Below are 26,306 nucleotides of genomic sequence, written 5' to 3'. Positions count from 1 at the left end.
TGGCATTTCCCTTGATCTTCTTTTTAGATTTGAGGGATTCTGTTTGGCTCTGGAACATCTAGAGCCACATCATCGGTGGAGGAGAGCCGTACTGTAGGTGTACCATTATCTATATTTAGCCGGCACTTTCTCCAGCACGCATGAGCGACTCGCCTGCCTGACATAGGCTGCATGTAAGGAGGATGCAGCTGAGTGCTAGAAACCTCTGCAGCTGAGAAATTATGTAAGCTTGGTTAACTCTATAGTTTCCAGGCCAGCTACTGGTGAATCTGAAAATTAGGGATTACTTTAATCGCGCTTTGCTTATGAGATTTTTATGGTGTGCTGTTCGTAAATATGCATATGCAGCATGAGTTTAGATTTTCATATTGATTATATCATGGAGACAGCGTACATTTTATTAGTGATGGTTGCCAATGAAATCCTCACTATATTGTTCACGTCTGATTTTCTTGAGTCATGGTACAAAACTTTGGATTTTAACTTTTCTAAAATTGCCAATTGACTTCCATTGTATGGACAAAAAAATGGAAAAGAAAAAAGAAAAAAATGACCCTTGTGACTTTTGTGATGGTTGCTGAACTATTTTTTTCTGTTTTAGGTAATGAGAACATCAAGAAAGCTGTTTTATTAGTTGCAGGTGTTTCTGACGGCTGGCACAGGCCAGTGGTGATGAATAGTATCAGTGTTCTTCTGTCAGTTTTATAAATAGTCTCATTGTCTAAAACCTAGCTTTCCTGATTAGCCAGTCGTCTTGATAGAAAGATGATAAAAGTCTTATTTAAAAGCAAATGGTGTAATGACTTGGACTTAAATGAATGGAATTGGTCGTCATAAAAACACATCCATCCTTTGTCTGTCAAACTCTATGGTTTTGTTCTCGTGATACACAAACCGTCAAGAGTCAAAGGTTTTTTTTCCATGGCAGTTTTGCAAAATTATCAGTTTTACATTGTTGACTGCAGCTTGCTTGGGGAGAGAAACAAGCTCTAATTGCTCTTGCATAAGAGTCTCTTGGTGTCAAGTAGAGTTTGGCTTTTGTGAAGGGATTAATTAAACTCTTTCGGCTGACAAATAATAGCCATTGTCCAACAAAAACACCCCTTCTGCTGATATTCAGAGCTAAATGCTCCAGGGTTATAAAACTGAGACTTTTTTGATTATATACATTATGCCATTAAATGGGTCCTTTTATGCTTTTTCACTTTTTCAACTTCAGTTAGTGTGTAATGTTGCTGTTTTAGCATAAAAAAATATCTGCAAGGTTACAAAGCTCAAAGTCCACTCCAAAGGGAGATACACTTTTCAAGAACTACAACAAACGACTCGTTGGGACTACAACGCACTTCTTCCAGATCTTGTGAAGTCACAAGTGTCACTCATTTAAATAATCCTCACCCACGGAATATATCCTTAGGAACGTACCACTCTGTAAAATCTGTACTTGCAAAAGTTCTGCATGTTCGTAAACAGGGGCTTTCGCACCGAATAGTTATAGGAACTCAGTTATAGGAACTAGCCACTAGGATAGTGGCTAGTTGGGTAATTTCTCCCCCGGGCCATGTTCCTGGTTGCATTTGCACCGGGAATAGGAACTCTGAATCGGCTGACAGCTGTGTTTTTAAGCACGGCATTTACAAACGCTAAAAACCGGTGAATGGAGGATGCCGTGATCGGAGCTGTGTTTGTTGTGTGTCGTGGGTTTAGTGATAACGATGGAATGAAAAACTGAAAGAGCAAAAAGTGGGGCTAAGAGATAAAATCGCCTATGACGGTGTTGCATATCATCAAGGCGGAGAAAAGAACAGCAGGTAAATGCCGTTATCACTGTTTTCCATGTTCGTGAAGTAAATATGTTTACACGGCTTTTTAAAAATGCCGGGTGCCCATGGTTGACATGCGTTACACTCACGTCACTGATAGTTCCTATAGTGTTGGTTTAGACCCTACTCTGAAGTAGGAGTTCATTTAGTTCCCCCAAAAGGAGTTCCTAGAACTTAAATCGTTCCTAGTTCCTGCGGTGCAAAATCCGGGTACTTCAGCCAATACTTCTAGGAACTATGAAAAGTTTCCTCTGGGGTGAAAGCCCCTATTCTCAGGGTCTGAGTTGGGCTCGAATTGGAATGTCAAAATGGATGCCATTGTTAATATTTACACCTCATCAGATGAAACTCACAGTTATGGTAATGGACATGACATTTCCAGAACACGCTCTAAGCGGTTCGCCAATCACAATACACTGGGCCAGCTAACCAATCACAGCACATTTGGCATTTCGGAAGGAGGGGCTTCATCGATACAGGAACCAAATGGGCCATTTGAGACAGACTGGGAAGAGAGGAGCTGCAATAATGTAAAATATTTGAAAAATAATGAATTTTTTTATTCAAATCAAGCATGAAAACCTATTCTAGCACACCCAAAACAAAATCAAGACATTGAAAAAGGGCATAATAGGACCCCTTTAAAATGTTTTATAAGTAATATTTTTTGTACTGTTCTTCATTCACCCAACCACTTCATTTCTTTCTTTTCATCTCTTTATACATTCTGCACATCTGTGATCAGAAGTGAGCTCTTTTCTCTTGACATTGCACAGCCTGACTAGTTACCTCATTCCCGCTCCAGGAACATGCGTATGATTCGTTTGATGTTTGAAAAGTGCTGTTCACATTGTGAAGTCCTTAAGCCTCTAAACAAATATAATTGTGACATTTAATCCCTTTTTAAGCATGTAAACACTTTTCACCTCTTTTATCCGGGAGTATAAGTGCTGCTGAGAGTATAAATGCTTCATTTTCGTTAGCTTTGGAAATATTTTTATGGGTGAATATCACAAAACTCTTCAAAAACAAATTTCTGCCCAAAATCTAAAGGAAGAAATATTTTTGCACAAAGAAAATAAAGCCTATTTTTAGGAACATAATGAGGTTTTGCATTGTGACATAATTTTCATGACAATTAAGGACATATTAGTTAGTCATTACCGCAGTACAAAAAAAAAAAAACATTTCTCTCACATTTTTAATTATAGACCTTTTTACAGAACTTAAAATATAAAACACTTGAATGCGTTCCAGTAATGAGAATTTGGGAGTAAAACCTGTTTAATCAGCATGAGAATATTTTTTTTTTTTCTTTATGCAAAATATGTCTTATTGGGATGAAATGTGATCTGAACATATAGTGCTTTACAATAAAGTAGCATTCTCCATCTAAAGTACACAGGCAGTGGGTCTCAGTGTAGTACGTGTAGCCCACTCGATCAGGATTGAGATAGAAGCGTATCTAAATGTATTTATTTAGACCAGGGAAAACATTGACATGCTCACAATGGCTGCTTTCAGAGTTTTAGAAAAACTGAAGCATGACTTGGTGACATTATCCTGTGTGCCATCTTTTAAATGAATACAGTAGAGTTTTTGACCATTTAACTTCTGTGTGGAAACCCCCAAATACATTTCACAAGACCTTCTTTTGTGTACTATAGAGTTTGATAAATGTACACTAGAAAGAATGGACAGCAAAATGCAGGCACATAAGTTCACAACCACCAAATCACAGTGCCATTACATTTGGTACAATTTGAAATATTACAAAGGAGCCAATATAGGGACAATACTGATCCAGCCAGTGCATTTACATTTTATGTTTTTGCAAAAATGAAAATCGCGATTGGCATGCTTAAATATGCGTTTAAGCTCACCTTTAATTTGGTAGCCTACCCAAATAAGCGAATTCAAGCAAATTCTACCTACATTGCTGATAGTATTTGAAACCATGCTGTTTGGATTGTTTTTCTCACAGTGCTTCAATGTCACCCAACATATGCCGGTTATTCCACTATGACTCTTCAACAACTATTTATAGAACAGATTTCAAATTCTGATCCTGCACCAGCCGATCAACTCCGATTGAGATGAATGGGAAGGGGAACACAGTTTATAGACCTCCTTGGTTGCACTATAAATCAATCTCTTATGTTGTGCTTTTGGAAGCCCTTTTCATGAGATGACTACATAATCAACTAGTGGTTTGTATTTTATGCCCCTCTCCCACCATAAATGGAAAACTCTCCTGTTTGAAATTCACAATGTCGCCTGATGATAAGAACGGTTGGTTTCCTGCTGGATGATATCTCACTTGGCAAACCCATTCTTTGCATGTTAAGCAAATAAGAGTCACATGATTCAGAGTCTCTGTGTTGCTATCAGGTGACTGAAAGTAAAGAGTCCTGAACAATAATGAATCTGGTAACTGTGACTTAGTGATTCTGTTGGTTCTAAATTGTTTGCATTTGATTGTGAATTCGATAACATTTGGCAAATCTGAGCATTTTAAGAGATAATTACATATCAGATAAAAGGTTCTTTCACAGGATTTGCATTTCACCAGAAGAATTATGTAATTCTGTTTGATAGAACATGAATACATGCTTTCATTGACGCATACACATATCGGAAGGAATTTAGTTTTTAGCTTTGTTGTTTCTTGGTTGATTTACTATGAATTATTATTTTGAAGAGCACGTACGGTCATCATAGCATGAAGCCACTTGTCTGAAGTGAACTTCTGAACTTCTGTGAACTTCTGTGAATCTCGCAATGTTGGACAAAATGAAAATGTGTCAGTGTCATGTAATATTAAGTTATATGTGGAGCCTGGGAACTGAAAATAGAGCAGAGTTTGCTTTGTTAGGCAAAATTATTGCAAATCAGCTAATACTTAGCATATGAAAAAAGCATAAGAATATTTCTAAAGCCGTCATGTTATAAATTTATTCAGCACTTGATATTATACAATAACATTTATGTTGTTTAATGTATTTTATAAACGTTTAGCAACCACTAAACGTTTATAAAATACAATAATGAAAACTACTGCTTCATTATTGATTAGTCACTTTTGTTCATTAACGATTTTATTATTGATTAGCTGAGTCTTTGCACAGAGAACCTCCATCTGTGATGAAGTGTTGAAAAATCCATTTCTATAAAAAAATCTACATTTAATCATTTAATCAAATAATAGCACACCCACAGAGGAGGAAAGCATCATTTTGTTGAAAATAACAATTTGTTGTTAAACATCAAGGTTAAGTTATAAATTAAATAACCTTAAATGGATCTTAATCTTATATGCAACACAGATGCTTATATTTTTATATGAATGATAACTTCAAAAGGTGTAAGTGCTGTAAATGCTTGATTTTGTCCCTTACGCACAGAGATTTCTCCAGTTTCTCTGAATCTTTTGATAATGTTATGCACTGTAAATGATGAGATTTGCAAAGCCTTTGTAATTTGACATTGATGAACATTGTTTTTAAAGTATTCAACAATCTTTTTACGCACTCTTTCACAGCTCTGTCCATCTTTACTTCTGAGAGACTCTGCCTCTCTAAGACATCCCTTTTATAGCTAATCATGTTACAGACCTGATATCAATTAACTTAATTAGTTGCGAGATGTTCTCCCAGCTGAATATTTTCAAAATTTTCTTGCCTTTGCAGCCATTTGTTGCCCCCGTGCTTTTTTGAGACCTGTAGCAGGCATCACATTTGAAATGAGCTCATTTAATGGATAAAAGTGTAAAATTTCTCCATTTAAACATTTATGTTATCTATGTTCTATTGTGAATAAAATATTGGCTCATGTGATTTGAAAGTCTTTTAGTTTTCATTTTATTCAAATTTAAAAAACGTCCCAACATTTCCAGAATTCAGGTTGTATGAAATTTGGTGAACAGAAACACAAACAGAACTGCTGACCACAGCAAAACGAACTAATAGTCCTAACAAAGACATTCTCATGAAGGGTTCCAGCTCTGCTCATGTTTAACCTTCAGACAAACAGAGTTCAGGCCCGTCTGTCACACTTGAGAGCTCAAAGCTGTCCTGTACAGCCAGGCAGTGGCCTTTTGCGTTTGAGCGCTGGCTCTTTGGAGCTGGAAGACGGCCCCCTCATTAAACAGACATGGTCTGTGTAGAAAGATGGAAATGACTGTGTTCTTGGCTGGGGCCCCTGGCCTGAAATGCTTTATAGCTCCTTTGGCAGGAAAAAAAGAAATGGAGGCTGGCGTGTTAATGTTCTTTGTGATTTCTACAAAGGGATTGCTTTTGTAGTACTGTAAAATTGATATTGTTATTATCTTGTTTCATATCTTTTATGATTTTATATAGTACACAAACGTGTATCAACTTCTAATATTGCAGGAACCGTTTACACAGAACGTGTTCAGAACCTGCTAGATGGGAAAACTAAGGTATATTGGTATCATATCATGTTTTGGCTGATACTAGAGTTTTTTTAATGTTATTTTCTGTGTATATGTGCATTTTTCTTCTATTTTTACCTTTAGATTAATTTTGCCATTATCAAACACTCAGTTAAGGTTAATTTAATAGCACTATTTAATGTAATATTTAATTAATTTCAAAATGAATATCCATTTTTCATTCTGTACATTATAATATCATCATGCCTATATTCATTTGTAGCATTTTTTATTATTTTTTTTTTTTGTCAAAATAGTACAGGATTTAAATATCAGCCATTTATTAATAATTGACTCATCATGTTGTGCTTAAACTAAATTAAATATAAATTAAAAGATAATAGGATGATGCATATGTACACAGACCAACAATTAAAAATAGCATATTCTAGTGTGAACAGAACATTTATCTTTGGGCTTGACAAAACAGCTAAATTGCTGTAGGTGATCGAAACTTTACCAACCCCCAACATGTCATACTGGGCTTGGTAATGCAAGAGCAGCCATTAGTAACCAGAATCCTTTGCAAGGATTAACTGTTTATTAGGGCCGACCAGAAACAACTAGTTCTTGAAAGCCAGGAAACACTGTGTTGTTTCATTAAACTTTTACATATTTGAACATGGGGGTGTTTTTAGTTAATATGTATTTGAATTAAAGAATATGACGACAAATGGAAAACGTAGATAAACATGTAAAATAAAGTGTTTTAGTTGACGTAATTTAGCACTAGCTGAATTCAAGGAGACATTTAAGAGCGGTCACATTACCCAAACATTGGCCTTGTATTCTGAATGATGAATTATCTGCCAAAAAAAATTTTATTAAAAAGAGCTTTACTGTGAAGCATTTATGGTCTTATTAAATGTGTTGTCACAAAAATGGTTTTAACTTGGCCACTTTCTGAATGTACACTATTGTGCTGTTGAGTTCTGTGTATGTGGCGACATGCCTAGACTTCCTGTTAGACTGCTGGGTCATTATTCCATCACGACATTTGGACCACAGTTATTGAGTCCAGCAAATGGAGCCTCTTTATGTTGTGGCACTAAATATGAATGAGGAAAGCCATGCCTCCAGAGATATCCCCATCAGGATCTTCCCATGTGTGTACTGTACACCTATAAAATCCAAATGAGCCGCCGGTAGAGGAAAAGAAAACTTGAGAAGAAACCATTCATCATGAGGTAGACTGTGTAGACGCTGTGCCTAACGGATCATGTAATCAGGCACAGTCTCATGGGAGTCTCCCCAACCGCCACCATCTCTCTAGGCCAGATGTCTTGTATTTCAAAGTGTGTACACAAGGTCCGAAGAAACATCTAACCTTTCCTCCCAAACATGAAGCAATAGAGTCACCACTTAGTATCTACCTTTTTCACAGTAGAAGCAAATTGTTGTTAGTCATATGTGAGTCAGATGTGATTTATTTTTAACATGTTTTTTGTACTGTTGATGAAGAATAATGATAAAGCTTAACAGAAAATGCTACTCAGCTGGTTTATGTGGCTTGTGTGACAAACTACATTCCCCACCATTCTCTGTGGCAACATAAGAAGGATAAAATACAGATAAAGCATCCGTTACAGAACTAATTCTTTGCTTTTCATTTTGTTTTGTAAATGCTAAAAAGCTTCCAATATTTGTTGGAAAGTGCAAAAGCAACAAATTAAAGGGCTAGTTCACCCAGAAATGAAAAAAATTGTGAATCAATTACTCAGCCTCATGTCATTCCAAACCCGTAAGACTTTCGTTCATCTTTGAAACACAAATGAAGATATTTTAAATTAAATCTGAGAGATTTCTGTCCCTCCATTGACAGTCCACGCAACTACAACATCGTTGCTTCAAAAAGTTCATAATGACATCGTAAAACTAATGCATATGTATTGACCAGTTTAGTACAAATTTTATAAAGAAACTGCTCAAATTTCATAAAGAAAAGCTCAAATGTGCTGCGTGAGATGAGAATGAACCTCATTGGTTTTTGCGAAGCTCAAACGTGCTTCGTAACGAGAATGAACCTCATTGGTTCTCGCAGAAGCTCAAACGTGATGCTTAACACAAGAATGAACCTCATTGGTTCTTGCAGAAGCTCAAACATGATGCGTAACACAAGAATGAACCTCATTGGTTCTTGCAGAAGCTCAAATGTGCTGCATAACATAAGAATGAACCTCATTGGCTCTTGCAGAAGCTCAAACATGATGCGTAACACAAGAATGAACCTCATTGGTTCGTGCTGCTTAACACATGAGAATGAACCTCATTGGTTCTTGCAGAAGCTCAAACGTGATGCTTAACACAAGAATGAACCTCATTGGTTCGTGCTGCTTAACACATGAGAATGAACCTCATTGGTTCTTGCAGAAGCTCAAACATGATGCGTAACACAAGAATGAACCTCATTGGTTCGTGCGAAGCTCAAACGTGATGCGTAACACAAGAATGAACCTCATTGGTTCGTGCGAAGCTCAAACGTGTGTGTGTCACGAGAATGAACCTCATTGGTTCTCTTGGAAGCTCAAACGTGATGCGTAACACAAGAATGAACCTCATTGGTTCTTGCAGAAGCTCAAACGTGATGCGTAACACAAGAATGAACCTCACTGGTTCTTGCAAAAGCTCAAACGTGATGCGTAACACAAGAATGAACCTCATTGGTTCGTGCGAAGCTCAAACGTGTGTGTGTCACGAGAATGAACCTCATTGGTTCTTGTGGAAACTCAAACATGCTGCGTAACACACAAGAATGAACCTCACTGGTTCTTGTGGAAGCTCAAAAAACGAACCCTTTTAAAATATATACCCCACCTCCCTTTAAAAAAAGGCCTTTAAAAAGCCAGGTCTTAAAAATCCTCAAATTTGATTTTAAAAACCTGCAGATACCCTGAATAAAGCAGTTTACATGCAAAGTGTAATTGGGGTAAAAGGCAAAGATGTAGGTGTGTCAGTCTGGATTTTGCATAAACAGTTTATGGTCTTTATCACAAAAAGAAAAAGAAAAACCGTTTAAGGCATTTTCATGATGTTTTGAGCAATATTAAATATAATCAGTGTGTGAAACTGCATAGGAAAACACCCTGATTGCAGTGATTTGCAAAGCAATTTATAGTATATTTGCTAGAGAGAGCAGCCTTACGTAAAGTGCGTTGCTCAAGAGCACAATGATGGTAGTTTTTACTAGCCCAGACCCTTTCAAAAGCATAGTTTTGCTTTGCTCATTTTTTTAATGTTTATTCTTCATGTCAACACTACACAGCAAAGTTTTGGGTTTTAATGATGTTTCTACAAGTGTATGTGCATTCTTAGCATAATAATGCAAAGACAAGCAAAGTTGCCATTGGCTGCTCATTAAATAAAACAGCTCAGTGGAGGTTTGCCATTTATAGGCACTGGTCATTCCACATTGACTATAATGATTCTGTGCTGTTTGCCTTTGTTGCCATGGTGTGCTCACAAGTGAGCCATTGCTTCAGGCTACATGTGATTAATAACACTGAGCTGCTGTTTTAGATGAAGCAACTTCTTGCCATTGCCTTTTCATCTCCGTGCATCATTTACCTCCGCTGACGTGACACTGTTGTTTTTGTTTCTCTTCCAGTTGAGAGGGAGGTGGTGCAGAAAAGGACATTCACCAGATGGATGAATCTACATCTAGAGAAGGTCAGTAGGAATTTATTTGGATTCTATGAACCCAGTAGATGGAGTTTATAGACTTCAGATGTTCAGATTATCCTCCTTGTGCACACATCGAGGCGTCTTTGTGGTGGAAACATGTAGCCTACTACAAACAGGAAATGTATATCTCCTTCTCTCTGCTGAATTATTAATGAAGGAAATTGAAATTGTAATTTCTTAGCATTAATTATGCATGAGGTAGAAACATTAACCTAAATTGTAGGAAGAATATCAGGTCTGAGGAAATGTTTTGGGGAGGTAGTGGTATAATTTTACTATTGTACAATATTTCCCGCATATGCCAATGGCAGTCAAGAAGCTGCATTTTGCTTACATTTTATTTAAAAAATAGTTTACTTGGTTGTGTCACAAAAAATGAAGACAGGTTTTGATCTTTCTTATATATACATATATACATATAAAACTTAAAACACCTAATTTTTTTAATGTAGGATTAACTTTTGACTTAAAATTATGACTCTTATTATTTTAATTTTTTGATTTTTTTTTCTCTCTGTTGCTCCCTTCTCTCACTTTCACTCTCATATCTTCCTTACCAGAAATGGCGAGACGGACACAAAACACACACACACACACGTATTTGCATGAAGCATTAGTCATTGAACACAACAGTAGGGCGACTCGTTTAAGCCTGCTCTTTTGTTTTCTCTGGCAGTCCTCTACTGCTCTTCTTGTGTTGTAGACAGCTTATAGATTGTAACACTGCCATTCTACAGAGCCTCATAATACTGACTGAAAACACTCAGCGATGAATCCTTTGTTTTCATACACAATGTCGCTCTATTCTGTGACCCTGAGTTTGGCTTCTTCTCAAAACTTTGACCCACCATTGGACAATTACACTTTGTCTGTTCTGTTTTGGTGGAAAATTTCACCTTTAACCCTCAAGTTTCCACTGTTGTCCCATCATATCCTTTTTATTCTTCTGAGAAATGTTATTTTTGATGGTGCGTGGATTAAATTAACCAAGTTAATCAGTGAAATTAACCAAGAGTAAGGTTAGTTTACCCAAAAATTTTAATTCTGTCATCATTTAATCATTCTCATATCATTCCTAATCCATAAGACTTTCGTTTATCTTCAAAACACAAATGAAGATATTTTAAATGAGATTTCTGTCCTTCCATTGAGAGTCTATGCAACTACCACTTTGACACATCAAAATGTTCATAAACTATGAATTGAGCGGTTTAGTCCAAATTTTCTGAAGAGACTCAATCACTTTATATGATGAACAGATTTAATTTAGGCTTTTATTCACATAAACATTCATCAAGCACACATCAGATAAGGTCAACGGAAGCTCAAGTTTGCTTGCTTGACGTGCAAGAACCAATGAGGTTCATTGCCATGTTACGCAACACGTTTGAGCTTCCGCAAGAACCAATGAGGTTCATCCTTGTGTTACGCAGCACGTTTGAGCTTCTGCAAAAGCCAATGAGGTTCATCCTTGTGTTACTCAGCACGTTTGAGCTTCTGCAAGAGCCAATGAGGTTCATCCTTGTGTTACGCAGCACTTTTGAGCTTCCGCAAGAGTCAATGAGGTTCATCCTTGTGTTACGCAGCACGTTTGAGCTTCCGCAAGAACCAATGAGGTTCATCCTTGTGTTACGCAGCACTTTTGAGCTTCCGCAAGAGCCAATGAGGTTCATCCTTGTGTTACGCAGCACGTTTGAGCTTCTGCAAGAGCCTTGTGTTACGCAGCACTTTTGAGCTTCCGCAAGAGCCAATGAGGTTCATCCTTGTGTTACGCAGCACGTTTGAGCTTCCGCAAGAACCAATGAGGTTCATCCTTGTGTTACGCAGCACGTTTGAGCTTCCGCAAGAGTCAATGAGGTTCATTCTCGTGTTACGCAGCACGTTTGAGCTTCCGCAAGAGCCAATGAGGTTCATCCTTGTGTTACGCAGCACGTTTGAGCTTCTGCAAGAACCAACAAGGTTTGTTCTGGCATGTCAAGCAAGTACGGTTGAGCTTCTGTTTATGTTCGTTGATCAGTGTCTATTTATGAATAAAATCTAAATTCAGCCTGTTCGTCATATAATGTGATCATGTTTCTTTAGAAAATTTGGATTAAACAACACATTTGGATTAGTTTTACGATCTCTTCATTAAGTTTTTTTAAGCGACAATGTTGTAGTTGCATGGACTGCCAATGGAAGGAAAGAAAGCTCTCAGATTTCATTTAAAATATCTTCATTTGTGTTGCGAAGATGAACGAAAGTCTTACGGGTTTTGGAACGACATGAGGGTGGGTAAATGACGACAATTTTTTTCATTTTTGGGATAACTAACCCTTTAACTGTTTATTTAACTTTCTCAGTTATGTTTTAAGTATCAAAAATATAAAAACAAAAAATAAAACGAGAAATTTTTGACAAAGTAAGAATATAGAACTATAAAAACAATGTGGATTATGATAGGCATGTAATTTAGTTTAAAAAGTGGATGAGTATTTTGCAAACTTGGGTATCTTTGGAAATCTGAGTGCAGTTTGAGATTACAGGGGCCTTTTTCTCAGGAGAAAAATCTGAAATGCCAAAGACTTTAGCAGTAGTCAACATTTGAATTTGTTTTTGGATGACAAATTTATTTTGATTATATTGTTGTTTGACATTTGAATTTGTTTTCATATTATTTCGTTTTTAAAAGTACCCTTTTCTCTGCACTTTTTCCTCTTATGAGATCTGTATTTTATTCAAAGGTTCAAAAGAGTTTATTGTCATTGTACTGCTGTGCAAAACAACAAGATTGTTGGTATCCTGCGTTCTCAAACATTCACATAAGACAACAGTATAAAAAAAGACAACAAAATATAGACACAACAACAAATATGAACATGTAAATGTTTTTTAAAAAAAAGATCCATAAGATAAAACAATATGACAGGAATCTAATATTTTGTATGAGTTTAAATACTGAACTGCATGTTTTTTCGCTGTGCAGTGCAGCCCTCGAATGGAGGTGCGGGATCTGTTTCGTGATATCCAGGATGGGAAGATTCTGATGGCTCTGCTTGAAGAACTCTCAGGATGCAAACTGGTGAGAATCATTTCAGTAGATTTTCTGAAACATTTCATCTGTTCCCATGAATGACTAAGAAAACTCTGACCTTTAATCTTTCAGCTGCATGGGTTTAAGCCATCCTCACATCGTATTTTCAGACTCAATAACATCGCCAAGGTATTGACATTTCTGGAAGAAAGAAATGTAAGTATCGTTTAGGTCACACACCCTCAAAAACAGCAAATAAAAACCCCTGAATGCCTTTCCTGAATGTGTGATAAATCTGTGTCTGGTTTTAGGTGAAATTAGTCAGCATCGACGCAGCGGATATCGCAGATGGCAATCCATCCATAGTGCTTGGGCTTATCTGGAATATCATACTGTTTTTCCAGGTACCATAATCTTGTTTTCTCCCTTTGTGTTTCTTTATTTTTACATCTTTATGCTTTACATTTGGATTAGTCCATATTTGATTGGATTTAGTTAGGGAAAATAATTAATCAGTGGATTATTTGTTCTTTTCTATGTGGCTTTAAGTGGCTGTGAGAAACGATGATTTCGATTATTTCAACGATTGCATCTGCAGCACCTTTTGATTCTTGTTGGATTAGAGTCCAAATTTGCTCTAATCTTATCTTGTCTTTGAGACAGGACAACTCTATTATCACTTATGTCTAGTCATTGTTTAGATAGGACTGAACAGTTTACTGAGCAGCATGATAGGAAATGCCACCACGCTGAGCAAATGGTTGTCATCTCCTCGTTCAGTAATGGCCTGTTTGTATTACAGATCAAGGAACTCACAGGGAACATTAAGAGCCAATTCCCCTCCTCCTCCAGCCTGTCCTCCATACCCACCAGCTCTGATTCAGACACTTCCCACTCCAGCACACCCTCAGATGAGAGAAAACCCACCATTGCTCAAAGAGGTCATGGGAAGGCAATCAAGACCCTCTTGCAGTGGGTCCAGAGACGCACTAGAAAGTAAGAGGGATTTAAGTGACCACTGAGAATATTTTTTAACTAGTTGTGCCAGATTTTGGACCAGCTGTTGGTTCAAAGCATTGCTTGCTACTTTGTTCTTCCAGATATGGAGTCGCTGTACAGGACTTTGGAAAGAGCTGGACAAGTGGTCTGGCTTTCCTTGCTGTGATAAAGTCCATTGACCCCAGTCTGGTGGATATGAGGAGGGCTCTGCTCCGAATGCCCAGAGAGAACATTGAGGAAGCATTTAGAACAGCACACTACAGTCTTGGCATCCCAAGACTCCTAGAACCTGAGGGTAAATATTAAAGAGACATACAGTGAGAGAGTTATACAGAGTTTATATACAGTGGTCCCAAAAATGTACAGTACTGTTCAAAAGTTGCAAAAGCATCTGCTAAATGAATAAATGTAAAATATATGGCACTTGGTTTGACATAATGCAAAGACATTCATATATTAAGTGAGGCTGAAGTGTCCAAGCACTGTATTACTAATGTAACACAATGTATCTCAGCTACCTTTCAGATGTCTTGAGGACATTTGTCATAGCTTTGATTTGTTTTATATAGCTATTGAAAAACATTAGCACAGTTAAAAAACTAAAAATGTCTTTCCTCAGATGTGATGTTGAATCCCCCTGATGATCAGTCCATAATGACCTATGTGTCCCAGTTTTTAGAGCACTTTCCTGGAATTGAGGAGGTAGGAGCTTTTCAATGAATTATAGCATCAATATACAACAAGTCTCATACATCTCAACAAAATATGCTTTGTTTTATTGTTTTCTCCAGGATGAAACATCAGAAAGAAATAAAGCCAGTGCTCGTATGAATGAACCTCCTGTTCGGAATGGAGTTCAGAGAAAACGGGAGTCTTTTATGGTCAAGAGAGACTTGGTTCAGCCACCACCCAAGATCTTCATCTCCTCGGTGTCTGAAGATCGTGAGCAGATCACCTCTCCAGTCCTATCACAGACCGCTGAGGACAGACCGTGGACCAGTGAAGGGTCATCAGTGGGTTCAAGTCCTAGTCCTGTAAACGACAAGCCCCTTTATCACCCCTTGGACTTAAACAAAGACGTGTCCTCCACAAACTCTCCCCAACCTTCGTTCTCGGATTCTGCTGTCAACTCGCCTGACTCGTGGAGTGAAGTACTTAGTGAGACTACTAACTCTCACCGAATCAATGAGGATCCTATAATTGAGAGCAGTATGGCTGGTACTGTTGAAGTGACCTCGGATTTAGGGTCACCATTTTCTCCAGAGAGCATGCCAGAGAATCATTTGGAACGTGAGCTTTTTATAGATGAGGGCAACTATTCCCTCGGCTCCATGGATAGTTTACATGCCAAATCCACTGCGCCATCTGAGGAGGACGATGCTTACAAATACATCTTAGATCTGAAAGAAGAACAATCTGCTGATCATTCACCCAGCGACAACATGAAGAATAAATCAGATGTAGAATGTTTAGAACAAATCGAAACCAATCCTTTGGAACACCAGGAACCAGTCAAGCCATCTTCTGATGATCCTTCATGTTTGGAAAGTGACTCAGGATACTTTCAGGATAACAAGGAAGCCATGCCAGCTCAACCTGAGGATGAGAGTCCACTTACTTCCACCGTTGATGAAGAAGTGAGTGGAAATCTGGAATCTGAATCTTTTCAGGACAATGTAGAGTCTTCGAATGCAGAAGCCATGCAGAGGAACGCTCTGGAATTAACAGATGGACCTGAGGAGAAGCCTTTCATGATTGAGTATGACAGTGAGGCTGAATGTCCAGTTTTGCAGTTTGAGAGGGTTTCTATATCAGGAAGTGAGGAGGATATTAAACTGTGCACTGATCTGACCGAAGAACCGACAGAGGAACCAGGCAAAAATGATCTTGAAAATGGTCATTCTGAAACCAACAAGGATAGCAGTGACCTCCATGATGGGGAACAAGTAGGTGTTTTGGAAATTGAGGTGAAGGATGTGAAAATTGATGACCTGGAAGAACCTATCTCAGACCAGAGACAAACAGAAGTCGAAGTTCCTGATGAAGATCAGGTGTGTTATATGTGTGGAGGTCCAGTCGCGAAGAGCTCGGCTGAATCAAGCGAACAGGGTGACGATTGTGTGTCCCATTTAAACTCAACTGAGAGGGACTGTAATTCAGACTCAAGACATTTCAGTGAATCAGAAGCAGGTGGAAACTTTGAGGACAATCCAAGGGAGCAGAACAGTGAATTAAATGGAACTGTAAGTGATCTCGAGAATGAGCCAAGTGAGAGTAAAGGTATTCATGAAGATCTGCTTATTATAGGTAAGAGCAACATGGAAAGTGGGTCAGACGGCATAAGGAGGACTGAGTTTTCCCACAATACAAATGATGAAAGCCAAGCTCAGGTTTCAGACAATACGGAGCCTGGAGGGGCCAAGGATAACAGGCCTGTATCAGTAGTGGACTCTCACTATGGCGTTCCGAAATCTGTCACTGAAGACTTAGTGGAGCCTCTTTCTGACGCCACCAACAATGATGGAGAAAACGACTCTACATCAACCCAGCGACAGCATCCAGAAGTTTCCAGCTTTGAGTCACCAATTGAAGCTGAATCCACCTGTATGGATTCAGAGCCCATAATTGGTGTCCGTGGGTACGTTGAAAAACGTCCCTACGGAGCTACGTCTGTCTCTCAGCATGACTCCGCTTCAGCCGGCCCCACCTAAACGTTCACTTACTGAATCGGATACGGACACCGAAGACACTTCCGAGGACCACAGCAAAGGATATAAGTCGAGAAAGGTTATTTTTCATTCTCACTTTCCTTTAGCCTAGAAAACAAGGCTCAGATTAATGCACAGACTGACCTACAAACTGAAGCAGTGGTATCAGCATATGAGCTGTTTTAAGGTCATGACCTCTTTTCCAAATGTAGTTCACTTGAGCGCTTTACTCAAAATGATCTCTAGCTTTAATGATCTGTCCTGTGAGTCCTGTGAGTATAGCCCAAGTATTCAGAGCCAGAAGAAATAATACTGTATTAACTCTCTTCTCTAGAACGCTTTCCATCCGCGATTAAAGATTGATAGTTGAGACGAACTTTGAAAGACAAGTTTAGTTCCCTCACATAACCAGTATGTGGATCAGCTCTCTGTAGAGTTGGGTTCAGTAGCAGTGTCATCCACTCTCCATAAGCCATTAGATAAGGGATAAAAGTATTTTGGCTTCCTTGGAGCTGCACATGCTTTTACATATTGAGGCAGTGTGAGTTTCAGTCAGGTTCATGTAATTTCCCTATTCTCTCTCCTTTTTTCATTTGACCTTTTAATAAGAGTGTTAAAAAGGCCAAAAGGGAAAACAATAGAGGTTGAGATTCTGTCATAAAATGTAATTTATTCCTCTGATAGCAAAGCTGAATTTTCAGCATCATTACTTCAGTCTTCAGTTTCACATGATCCTTCAGAAATCATTCTAATATACTGATTTGATGCTCAAGAAGAAACATTTATTATTATTATCAATGTTGAAAACAGTTGTGCTGCTTAATATTTTTTAACAATGATAGATTTTTATGCTTTAATGAATAGAAAGTGCAGAAGAACAGCATTTATTTGAAATACAAATCTTTTGTGACATTATAAATGTCTTTACTGTCACTTTTGATTATTTTAATGTATCCTTGTAAATTATTATTTTTATGGCCTTCAGTATACTTGAAGGCAAGGATGGTCATCATAGTGATAATATTACCAGAGTGGATATTAAATAGCTTGAGACAGCATTTACTCCATTCTGCATGTGTCCATCTAGGATAGAGCGGGATCTTTGCATCTCCAGGAGCAAAGCCCGTTTGACAGGCACCCAGGAGAATGGGGTGCGGTGGAGCCTGATTCACCAGCTGAGCATTGTGAGCTCAATAAGACGGATGAGGACCTGACCAGCGCTGGTGCCAGAGAAAACACTGGGGCTCTGAGGTACAGCTCTATTAATAGAGTCTGCTACAGATACACAGTCTGTGCCACAGGGGAGCGTTCTGTTTTCTGAAGGACGTGACCTCATAAGCCTCTTAGATCCATTGCAAATTGCCTTAAATGTACTTCATGTTTAGTTTTGAAAACTTTGGTTGACTTTTGGTGATCACGTCATATCCATTTTAGATTAATGATGCAAACATTGTGATCTCATAGCATGCTGTGTTACTGTAAAAAAAAAAAGTGCATTTTACATTACAGCTGATTGAAGTCATGAAATTCACTCTTCTTGTTTTTTTTTCAGTCTGTCATGAATAAATTAGCTTAATTGTAACTTAGGTCCATATAAGGTTTCTTAGAGTTCAGTGAGGCATATGAAACGTGTGTTTCATCAACCATTACAAATTTGTCATTCTTTTAAAAGGGAAGGAGTGGTGACGGATGCAAGCCAACCTTTGACTACTGTACACTTGAGAAGGGTCGTTGACACCAGTGAATCAAAGGTTTGTTAATGTTCATGATTGTGCCTCCCAATAAGCTCTGTTAAAATGTACTTATATCTTATGATATACACTACCATTCAAAAGTTTGAGGTCAGAAGATTTCTTTTTTTTGAAGGAAATGAATACTTTTATACAGCAAGGATGCATTAAATTGATCAAAAATGACAGTAAAGACACTTATAATATTACAAAATATTTCTATTTCAAATAAATGCTGTTCTTTTGAACTTTCTATATAATAATACTGAAAAATATTTCACAGATTCCACAAAAATATTCAGCATCACAACTGTTTATAACATGATAATAATAAGAAAAGTTTATTGAGCAGCAAATCAGCATATTAGAATGATTTCTGAAGGATCATGTGACACTGAAGACTGGAGAAATGATGCTGAAAATTCAGCTTTGCATCACAGGAATAAATTACTTTTTAAAACTTTTCAACATTTCAATTATAATAAAATTACTGTTCTTACTGAATTTTTTAATCAAATATATGCAGCCTTGGTGAGCATGAGTGACGTCTTTCAAAAATTTTAAAACATCTTACCGACCCCAAACTTTGGAACAGTAGTACATGTAATTATGTCATCTTGCAGTGTAGGTGTCCACATTATGAACTTTTTCTCTGGTATTAAATATATTGACATCTACTTCTTTAATTTCACCAATCTGTTGTTTTCCTTTTAATAGGGACAAAATGGGAAGGCCTTAGACTGCAGCAATGTGGACAGTACCATCATAAATAAAAGGTAACTGAAATCATATATTCGTATTGAATATATCCAAGACTGGTTAGATGTACACTATATTGCCAAAAGTATTGGGACACCCCTCCAAATCATTGAATTCAGGTATTCCAATCACTTCCATGGCCACAGGTGTATAAAATCAAGCACCTAGGCATGCAGACTGCTTCTGCAAACATTTGTGACAGAATGGGTCGCTCTCAGGAGCTCAGTGAATTCAAGCATGGTACCGTGATAGGTTGCCACCTGCGCAATAAGTCCATTCGTGAAATTTCCTCACTACTAAATATTCCACGGTCAACTGTTAGTGGTTTTATAACAAAGTGGAAGCAATTGGGAACAACAGCAACTCAGCCACGAAGTGGTAGGCCACGTAAAATCACTGAGCGGGGTCAGTCGCCAACTTTCTGCAGAGTCAATAGCTACAGACCTCCAAACTTCATGTGGCCTTCAGATTATCTCAAGAACAGTGTGTAGAGAGCTTCATGGAATGGGTTTCCATGGCCGAGCAGCTGCATCCAAGCCTTACATCACCAAGTGCAATGCAAAGCGTCGGATGCAGTGGTGTAAAGCACACTGCCACTGGACTCTAGAGCAGTGGAGACGTGTTCTCTGGAGTGATGAATAACGCTTCTCTGTCTGGAAATCCGATGGATGAGTCTGGGTTTGGCCATTGCCAGGAGAACGGTACTTGCCTGACTGCATTGTGCCAAGTGTAAAATTTGTTGGAGGGGGGATTATGGTGTGGGGTTGTTTTTCAGGGGTTGGGCTTGGCCCCTTAGTTCCAGTGAAAGGAACTCTTAATGCTTCAGCATACCAAGACATTTTGGACAATTTCATGCTCCCAACTTTGTGGGAACAGTTTGGGGATGGCCCCTTCCTGTTCCAACATGACTGCGCACCAGTGCACAAAGCAAGGTCCATAAAGACATGGATGACCGAGTTTGTTGTGGAGGAACTTGACTGGCCTGCACAGAGTCCTGACCTCAACCCGATAGAACACCTTTGGGATGAATTAGAGCGGAGACTGCGAGCCAGGCCTTCTCACCAACATCACTGCCTGACCTCACAAATGCGCTTCAAGAAAAAAGTTTCCCATAAACACACTCCTAAACCTTGTGGAAAGTCTTCCCAGAAGAGTTGACGCTGTTATAGCTGCAAAGGGGGGGCCAACTCCATATTAATCCCTACGGATTAAGAATGGGATGTCATTAAAGTTCATGTGCATGTAAAGGCAGGCGTCCCAAAACTTTTGGCAATATAGTGTACCTAATCCTTGGCTAAATTTTATTTTTATTGGTCATTATCAAAATGAAATGTTATAATAATACAAAGACTCAGTGAATCAGCATGTGGAGTGATATAGTACAGTTATGTTGTTTTACAGAAACAGTCAATCCCAATTTTCACCCTTACCTCATGCAATATAGCAATTGTAGTGTTGGTTTTGGATCTAGTATGACACTTTAAAACCTGCTCGGGCAAACACTTCCATCACTGTTTTATTAGACTTTGTGCCTCATCCACAAAACGGGAGTGTTTGTATTGTTCAGACTGGGCGTCGTCTTTGTACCTGGAGTGTAGGGGTGTGTGGCATGGGTTGTGTTTACCCCTCTAAGGTATTTTTATCTTATATTGTCAATGGCAGTCCTGCGGTGATGTAATTAAGTAAACCGTTTGCAACAACAGTCATCTAGGAAAGGTGGAAGCACAGTTTTGAGACACCCATGCATGCCTAACACTTTATTTTTTGCACAGGAAAGCACTGTAATTTTACATGACAAGATGCTTTCTTGACTTTTACTTGATTTAAAGGGGTCATGACATTTTTATTGTAATATGAAGTTCCCTTATAATATAAACAAAGATTTTTTTTTTTTTTGCCCCTTCAGTATTGCATGCGATAAGTGCTTTGAAAACATTATCTATATATAACTGTCATTTACAGACATATCATTATGAAATCATTTACTTTGGGTTTGTAGCTGCTGTCAGATCCAATTCAGCTGAATGCTTCATCTGTCAACAAGTTTCTTTGTGAACTCTCCATTACACTGTGCCTCGTTTACATAACAATCTGCGGTCAAATTCTCTGAACAAACAGGCAAGTGTCAAGCCATAAAGCAACTGAACGCCTGTAGGCGGGGCCTATGGTGCGTAATTATTCACCGATGTCTTGCTCTGGAAGCAGTCATATGCAAATACAATTACCTGTGTGACGCCACAAGTCCCCCAATATCCAAAAGAACTGTTTTTGGAGCTTAATTAAATAAATGCTTTGTTTATAATAAGGAGGACGTTTTAAGCTATGAAACTTGCAGGATGTTGTAATGGTACAAAGACATCTTATATGTCAAAAGACCAAGGCAAATTTCATGTCATGACCCCTTTAAGTTTAATTTTCACCCCATGAAGTCACTTGACAATCATTTGTTTTCATTTTTGACATGTTTCCTATTTAAACCACAGTGCAGGATGATTCATTCATATTTTTGGTTAGTTTTCTTAGAAGAGAAAGACTATACATTTTAAATGTGTATATCTGCAAAAGGTTAATTTAGTCAACTTTTAGGAGTACTTCAGCATATACGTACAGTGGGTACGGAAAGTATTCAGACCCCCTTAAATTTTTCACTCTTTGTTATATTGCAGCCATTTGCTAAAATCATTTAAGTTCATTTTTTTTTCCTCATTAATGTACACACAGCACCCCATATTGACAGAAAAACACAGAATTGTTGACATTTTTGCAGATTTATTAAAAAAGAAAAACTGAAATATCACATGGTCCTAAGTATTCAGACCCTTTGCTCAGTATTTAGTAGAAGCACCCTTTTTATCTAATACAGCCATGAGTCTTTTTGGGAAAGATGCAACAAGTTTTTCACACCTGGATTTGGGGATCCTCTGCCATTCCTCCTTGCAGATCCTCTCCAGTTCTGTCAGGTTGGATGGTAAACATTGGTGGACAGCCATTTTTAGGTCTCTCCAGAGATGCTCAATTCGGTTTAAGTCAGGGCTCTGGCTGGGCCATTCAAGAACAGTCACGGAGTTGTTGTAAAGTCACTCCTTCATTATTTTAGCTGTGTGCTTAGGGTCATTGTCTTGTTGGAAGGTAAACCTTCGGCCCAGTCTGAGGTCCTGAGCACTCTGGAGAAGGTTTTCATCCAGGATATCCCTGTACTTGGCCGCATTCATCTTTCCCTCGATTGCAACCAGTCGTCCTGTCCGTGCAGCTGAAAAACACCCCCACAGCATAATGCTGCCACCACCATGCTTCACTGTTGGGACTGTATTGGACAGGTGATGAGCAGTGCCTGGTTTTCTCCACACATACCGCTTAGAATTAAGGCCAAAAAGTTCTATCTTGGTCTCATCAGACCAGAGAATCTTATTTCTCACCATCTTGGAGTCCTTCAGGTGTTTTTTCATGTGTCTTGCACTGAGGAGAGGCTTCTGTCGGGCCACTCTGCCATAAAGCCCCGACTGGTGGAGGGCTGCAGTGATGGTTGACTTTCTACAACTTTCTCCCATCTCCCAACTGCATCTCCACAGTGATCTTTGGGTTCTTCTTCACCTCTCTCACCAAGGCTCTTCTCCCCCGATAGCTCAGTTTGGCCGGACGGCCAGCTCTAGGAAGGGTTCTGGTCGTCCCAAACGTCTTCCATTTAAGGATTATGGAGGCCACTGTGCTCTTAGGAACCTTAAGTGCAGCAGAAATTTTTTTGTAACCTTGGCCAGATCTGTGCCTTGCCACAATTCTGTCTCTGAGCTCTTCAGGCAGTTCCTTTGGCCTCATGATTCTCATTTCCTCTGACATGCACTGTGAGCTGTAAGGTCTTATATAGACAGGTGTGTGGCTTTCCTAATCAAGTCCAGTCAGTATAATCAAACACAGCTGGACTCAAATGAAGGTGTAGAACCATCTCAGGGATGATCAGAAGAAATGGACAGCACGTGAGTTAAATATATGAGTGTCACAGCAAAGGGTCTGAATACTTAGGACCATGTGATATTTCAGTTTTTCTTTTTTAATAAATCTGCAAAAATGTCAACAATTCTGTGTTTTTCTGTCAATATGGAGTGCTGTGTGTACATTAATGAGGAAAAAAATGAACTTAAATGATTTTAGCAAATGGCTGCAATATAACAAAGAGTGAAAAATTTAAGGGGGTCTGAATACTTTCCGTACCCACTGTAGATTAGCATCAAAGCTAACAGAAACAGACTAAACAAAACTGATTTCATAGGGTATTTAAAGTGCCCCTATCATGCTATTTTAAAGGTTCCTATTTTTTTTCTACAATAGGTTTACATGCATCCAAGGTCAAAAAAACACTTTAATTTTCTCATTATATACATTGCAGCATCACCTCTTTTCTCACAGTTTCTGAAACGTTTTGATAAAGGATTCAGTCTCTCTAAGCCCCTCCTTTCCAAGAGCCTACTCTGCTCTGATTGGTCAGATGGTCCAGTCTGTTGTGATTGGTCTACTGCTTACAGCGCATGTCAGAATCGACAACACAAGCCAAACTCTTCCAGGCCTCAGCTGCAGCTACAGTGTTTGAGGACGGGTCAAAGTAGACATTGTTCGTGGGCAGCCACATGAAAACCATATGCTGGCATTATGCAAATGGATTACTAGCCTACATAGGATGTGCATTAAGTAAATTGCTGGAATTAACCTAGGGCTCGTTTCAGGCAGTTCAGTATCAGTTCTTTTGGGACTCAATTTATCGTGCACTTTGATTTTTTTATTAAACTTTGCAGACCTTTTACATTCACAAACAGCTATATTACACACTATATCAAAAATAATATCTGAAAAAGCATAATATGGGCACTTTAAAGCAATGGGCTGAAATTCTAATACAAATGTGTGTACTTTTGTTTCATTACAGCTTGGAGAGCAAGACTGCTGTGAGTCCAGAAAGCACATATGACACAACCCTGTCCGACCTTGTCTACATCCTCTTGGCTGCTTGGCTCTTCGTGTACTGCCTTCTTGTCCTGCCTCAGATTGACTCAAGGACGCTTCCTAAACTCCTCTTCAACTTAGATGAATGACTGCAATATTAATATACAAAGGAAATGAATGCTTACACCTACAACTCTGATCATGCTCTTATAGATCAGCTTCCTGACATAAAGGAATAGTTTACCAAAAATTAAAGTAGTGACATTCTGATAAACATTTCCTTTTGTGCTGTATGGAACATGAGGGTGAGTAAATTATGGCAGTTTTTTTTTAGTGAACTATCCCTTTAAAATGAACCAGGACTCAAATGTTTAAGGCGTAAATAAAACAGAAAATTGGCCATATCGTTTAGCTTTGTTGCCTTTCATATTTTCATTCACATCTGCTGCACACAAAGAAAAAGTGAAAAGTGTTCTTCTTCTTTTGATTGGAGGGTTTTTGTAATCAGTCTCAACTTTTACAGGTCCACACGCAACACAATTACACAATAGATTATTTATAATGCTTTAGAAGAACATGCTTTTTGGCCTTTTATGTTGTTTGTACGTATACTATATGAAGAAAAAGCATCTTTAAGACTGCAACTGTTTGTATAAAATAAGCGAAGGTTTTTGGTATGCTTTAAAGCTGTTATGCTATGAGTTTTTGAATGTATCTTTAAAAAAAAAAAAAAGGTGATCACATTACATACACCCCTTTATTTTTCTGCATTATTTTTAGTAAAAATGAAGGCTTTCAGTGCAAATAAATGCTTAGATTATATTCCACCAACATTTATTTTATATATATCTCACATAGGGCTCTCTAAGTTTAGAGACACTTGTATGGTGTCAACAGCACTTTTTAAAACTCAAGACAAGAACTGCCAAAGATTCAGTTAAAGATACTGAAACCTCCCAACATAGTGAACAAATCATGAATTTGCCTATTCTTTTAATAATAAATCCTGCACTTACGGTATGTATTTTATGCATTTTACAAAATGCAAGAGCACACCAAAATCTTTAACTCATTTATCAGTCATTTCACACATTTATAAATACATTGTAATGACTGAATTTGTAATATTGACACTGAAGTTGTTAGTGGTGGTTTTAGGTCTGATATCAGTCCCTAAACAGAAAGATTTAATGTGAGCCTGTGGGGCTTGTAATATGTTGTAAAAATGTTGCTTTTTTTCTTATATTTCCTACATTTTAAGCTGAAATGTACACTTCCACAATATAGAACAAGCACACTGGCTGCCGAGTGCTAGTCGCATGATCATAGCAAATTAAAGTGAGCTCTGGACAAACCCAGAATGTTAATGCATTCATTTACACGCTTACAAAATATGTCCAAAATTGTGAACAAGCCAAACTTTCTGCATGAGAATGTGTATGGGAAATAACTTTTGTCTTTAACATTTTTAAAAGTCACCAAGTGAATCTATGTCCTGCTTTTGTAATGAAAATTGTTAAATTTTCATGTTAAAATGCACTGGAGTGCAATAAATGATACATTTTTTGGTTGCCAAGCCTGTTTTATTGTGTTGTAATTTTATACCTTTATCATTTAGTCTAGCCTTTTAGCCTTAAAATTCATATTTAAACTACTTTAGGTTCACTGTCCATGATTTTGCACAAAATCAAGTTGACAAAAGCCAATTGTGTGTGTGTATATGTGTGTGAGAGAGATTCAGCTAAACCCTATATTGTAAAAATGTCCCCACAAAGACGGCAATATCAGAAATCCTTGTCCTTGTGGAGACATTTTTGGTCCCCATGAGAAAAACAGCTTATAAATCATACTAAGTGATATTTTTCAGTATAAAATAATTGTCTATGAAATGTCCCCATAAAACCTGAAAACCCAACGTCTGTGTAAGCTATGCTGTATTGTAAAAAGAAAATATCACATGTTTATGCAGCGTTAGGCATGAGATCATATTAATACACATACTGCGTTTTAATAGGAAATGCTGGAAATTGGATGCAGATATATGAATTCATTTCAGCAGCAGAGTGAGAGAATCTTGCTCTAGTCACCGGATAAACTGAAAATCTTCATTTATTTGCTTGTAGCGTCACCTGCTGGTCGACTCAAACATTTCTACGTTTGTCCACGTCGAGCTAGCTAATCAAGCTGTCGAAATACCTCAGATTAATA

The 26,306-nt window shown here is 38.1% G+C and overlaps 1 protein-coding gene across 1 annotated transcript in view; it reads left to right on the top strand.

Moving 5' to 3' along the window:
• clmna (calmin a) overlaps nt 1–25,674 on the top strand; it is a 31,447-nt gene extending 5,773 nt beyond the window's left edge. The window contains 13 exon segments of the mRNA XM_051869199.1: nt 9,881–9,942; nt 12,923–13,018; nt 13,103–13,186; nt 13,282–13,374; nt 13,773–13,966; nt 14,071–14,264; nt 14,589–14,671; nt 14,761–16,623; nt 16,625–16,756; nt 17,765–17,928; nt 18,350–18,428; nt 19,125–19,183; nt 24,082–25,674. Of these exon segments, the coding sequence (XP_051725159.1) occupies nt 9,881–9,942; nt 12,923–13,018; nt 13,103–13,186; nt 13,282–13,374; nt 13,773–13,966; nt 14,071–14,264; nt 14,589–14,671; nt 14,761–16,623; nt 16,625–16,756; nt 17,765–17,928; nt 18,350–18,428; nt 19,125–19,183; nt 24,082–24,247 (3,269 nt within the window). The 3' untranslated portion in view covers nt 24,248–25,674.
• The last annotated feature ends 632 nt before the right edge of the window (nt 25,675–26,306 follow it).

The sequence above is a fragment of the Ctenopharyngodon idella genome, chromosome 17 (genome assembly GCF_019924925.1).
Source record: "Ctenopharyngodon idella isolate HZGC_01 chromosome 17, HZGC01, whole genome shotgun sequence".
Classification (NCBI taxonomy): domain Eukaryota; kingdom Metazoa; phylum Chordata; class Actinopteri; order Cypriniformes; family Xenocyprididae; genus Ctenopharyngodon; species Ctenopharyngodon idella.
Note: the sequence above shows the minus strand (reverse complement) of the source record. Positions and strands in the feature narration are given on the sequence as shown.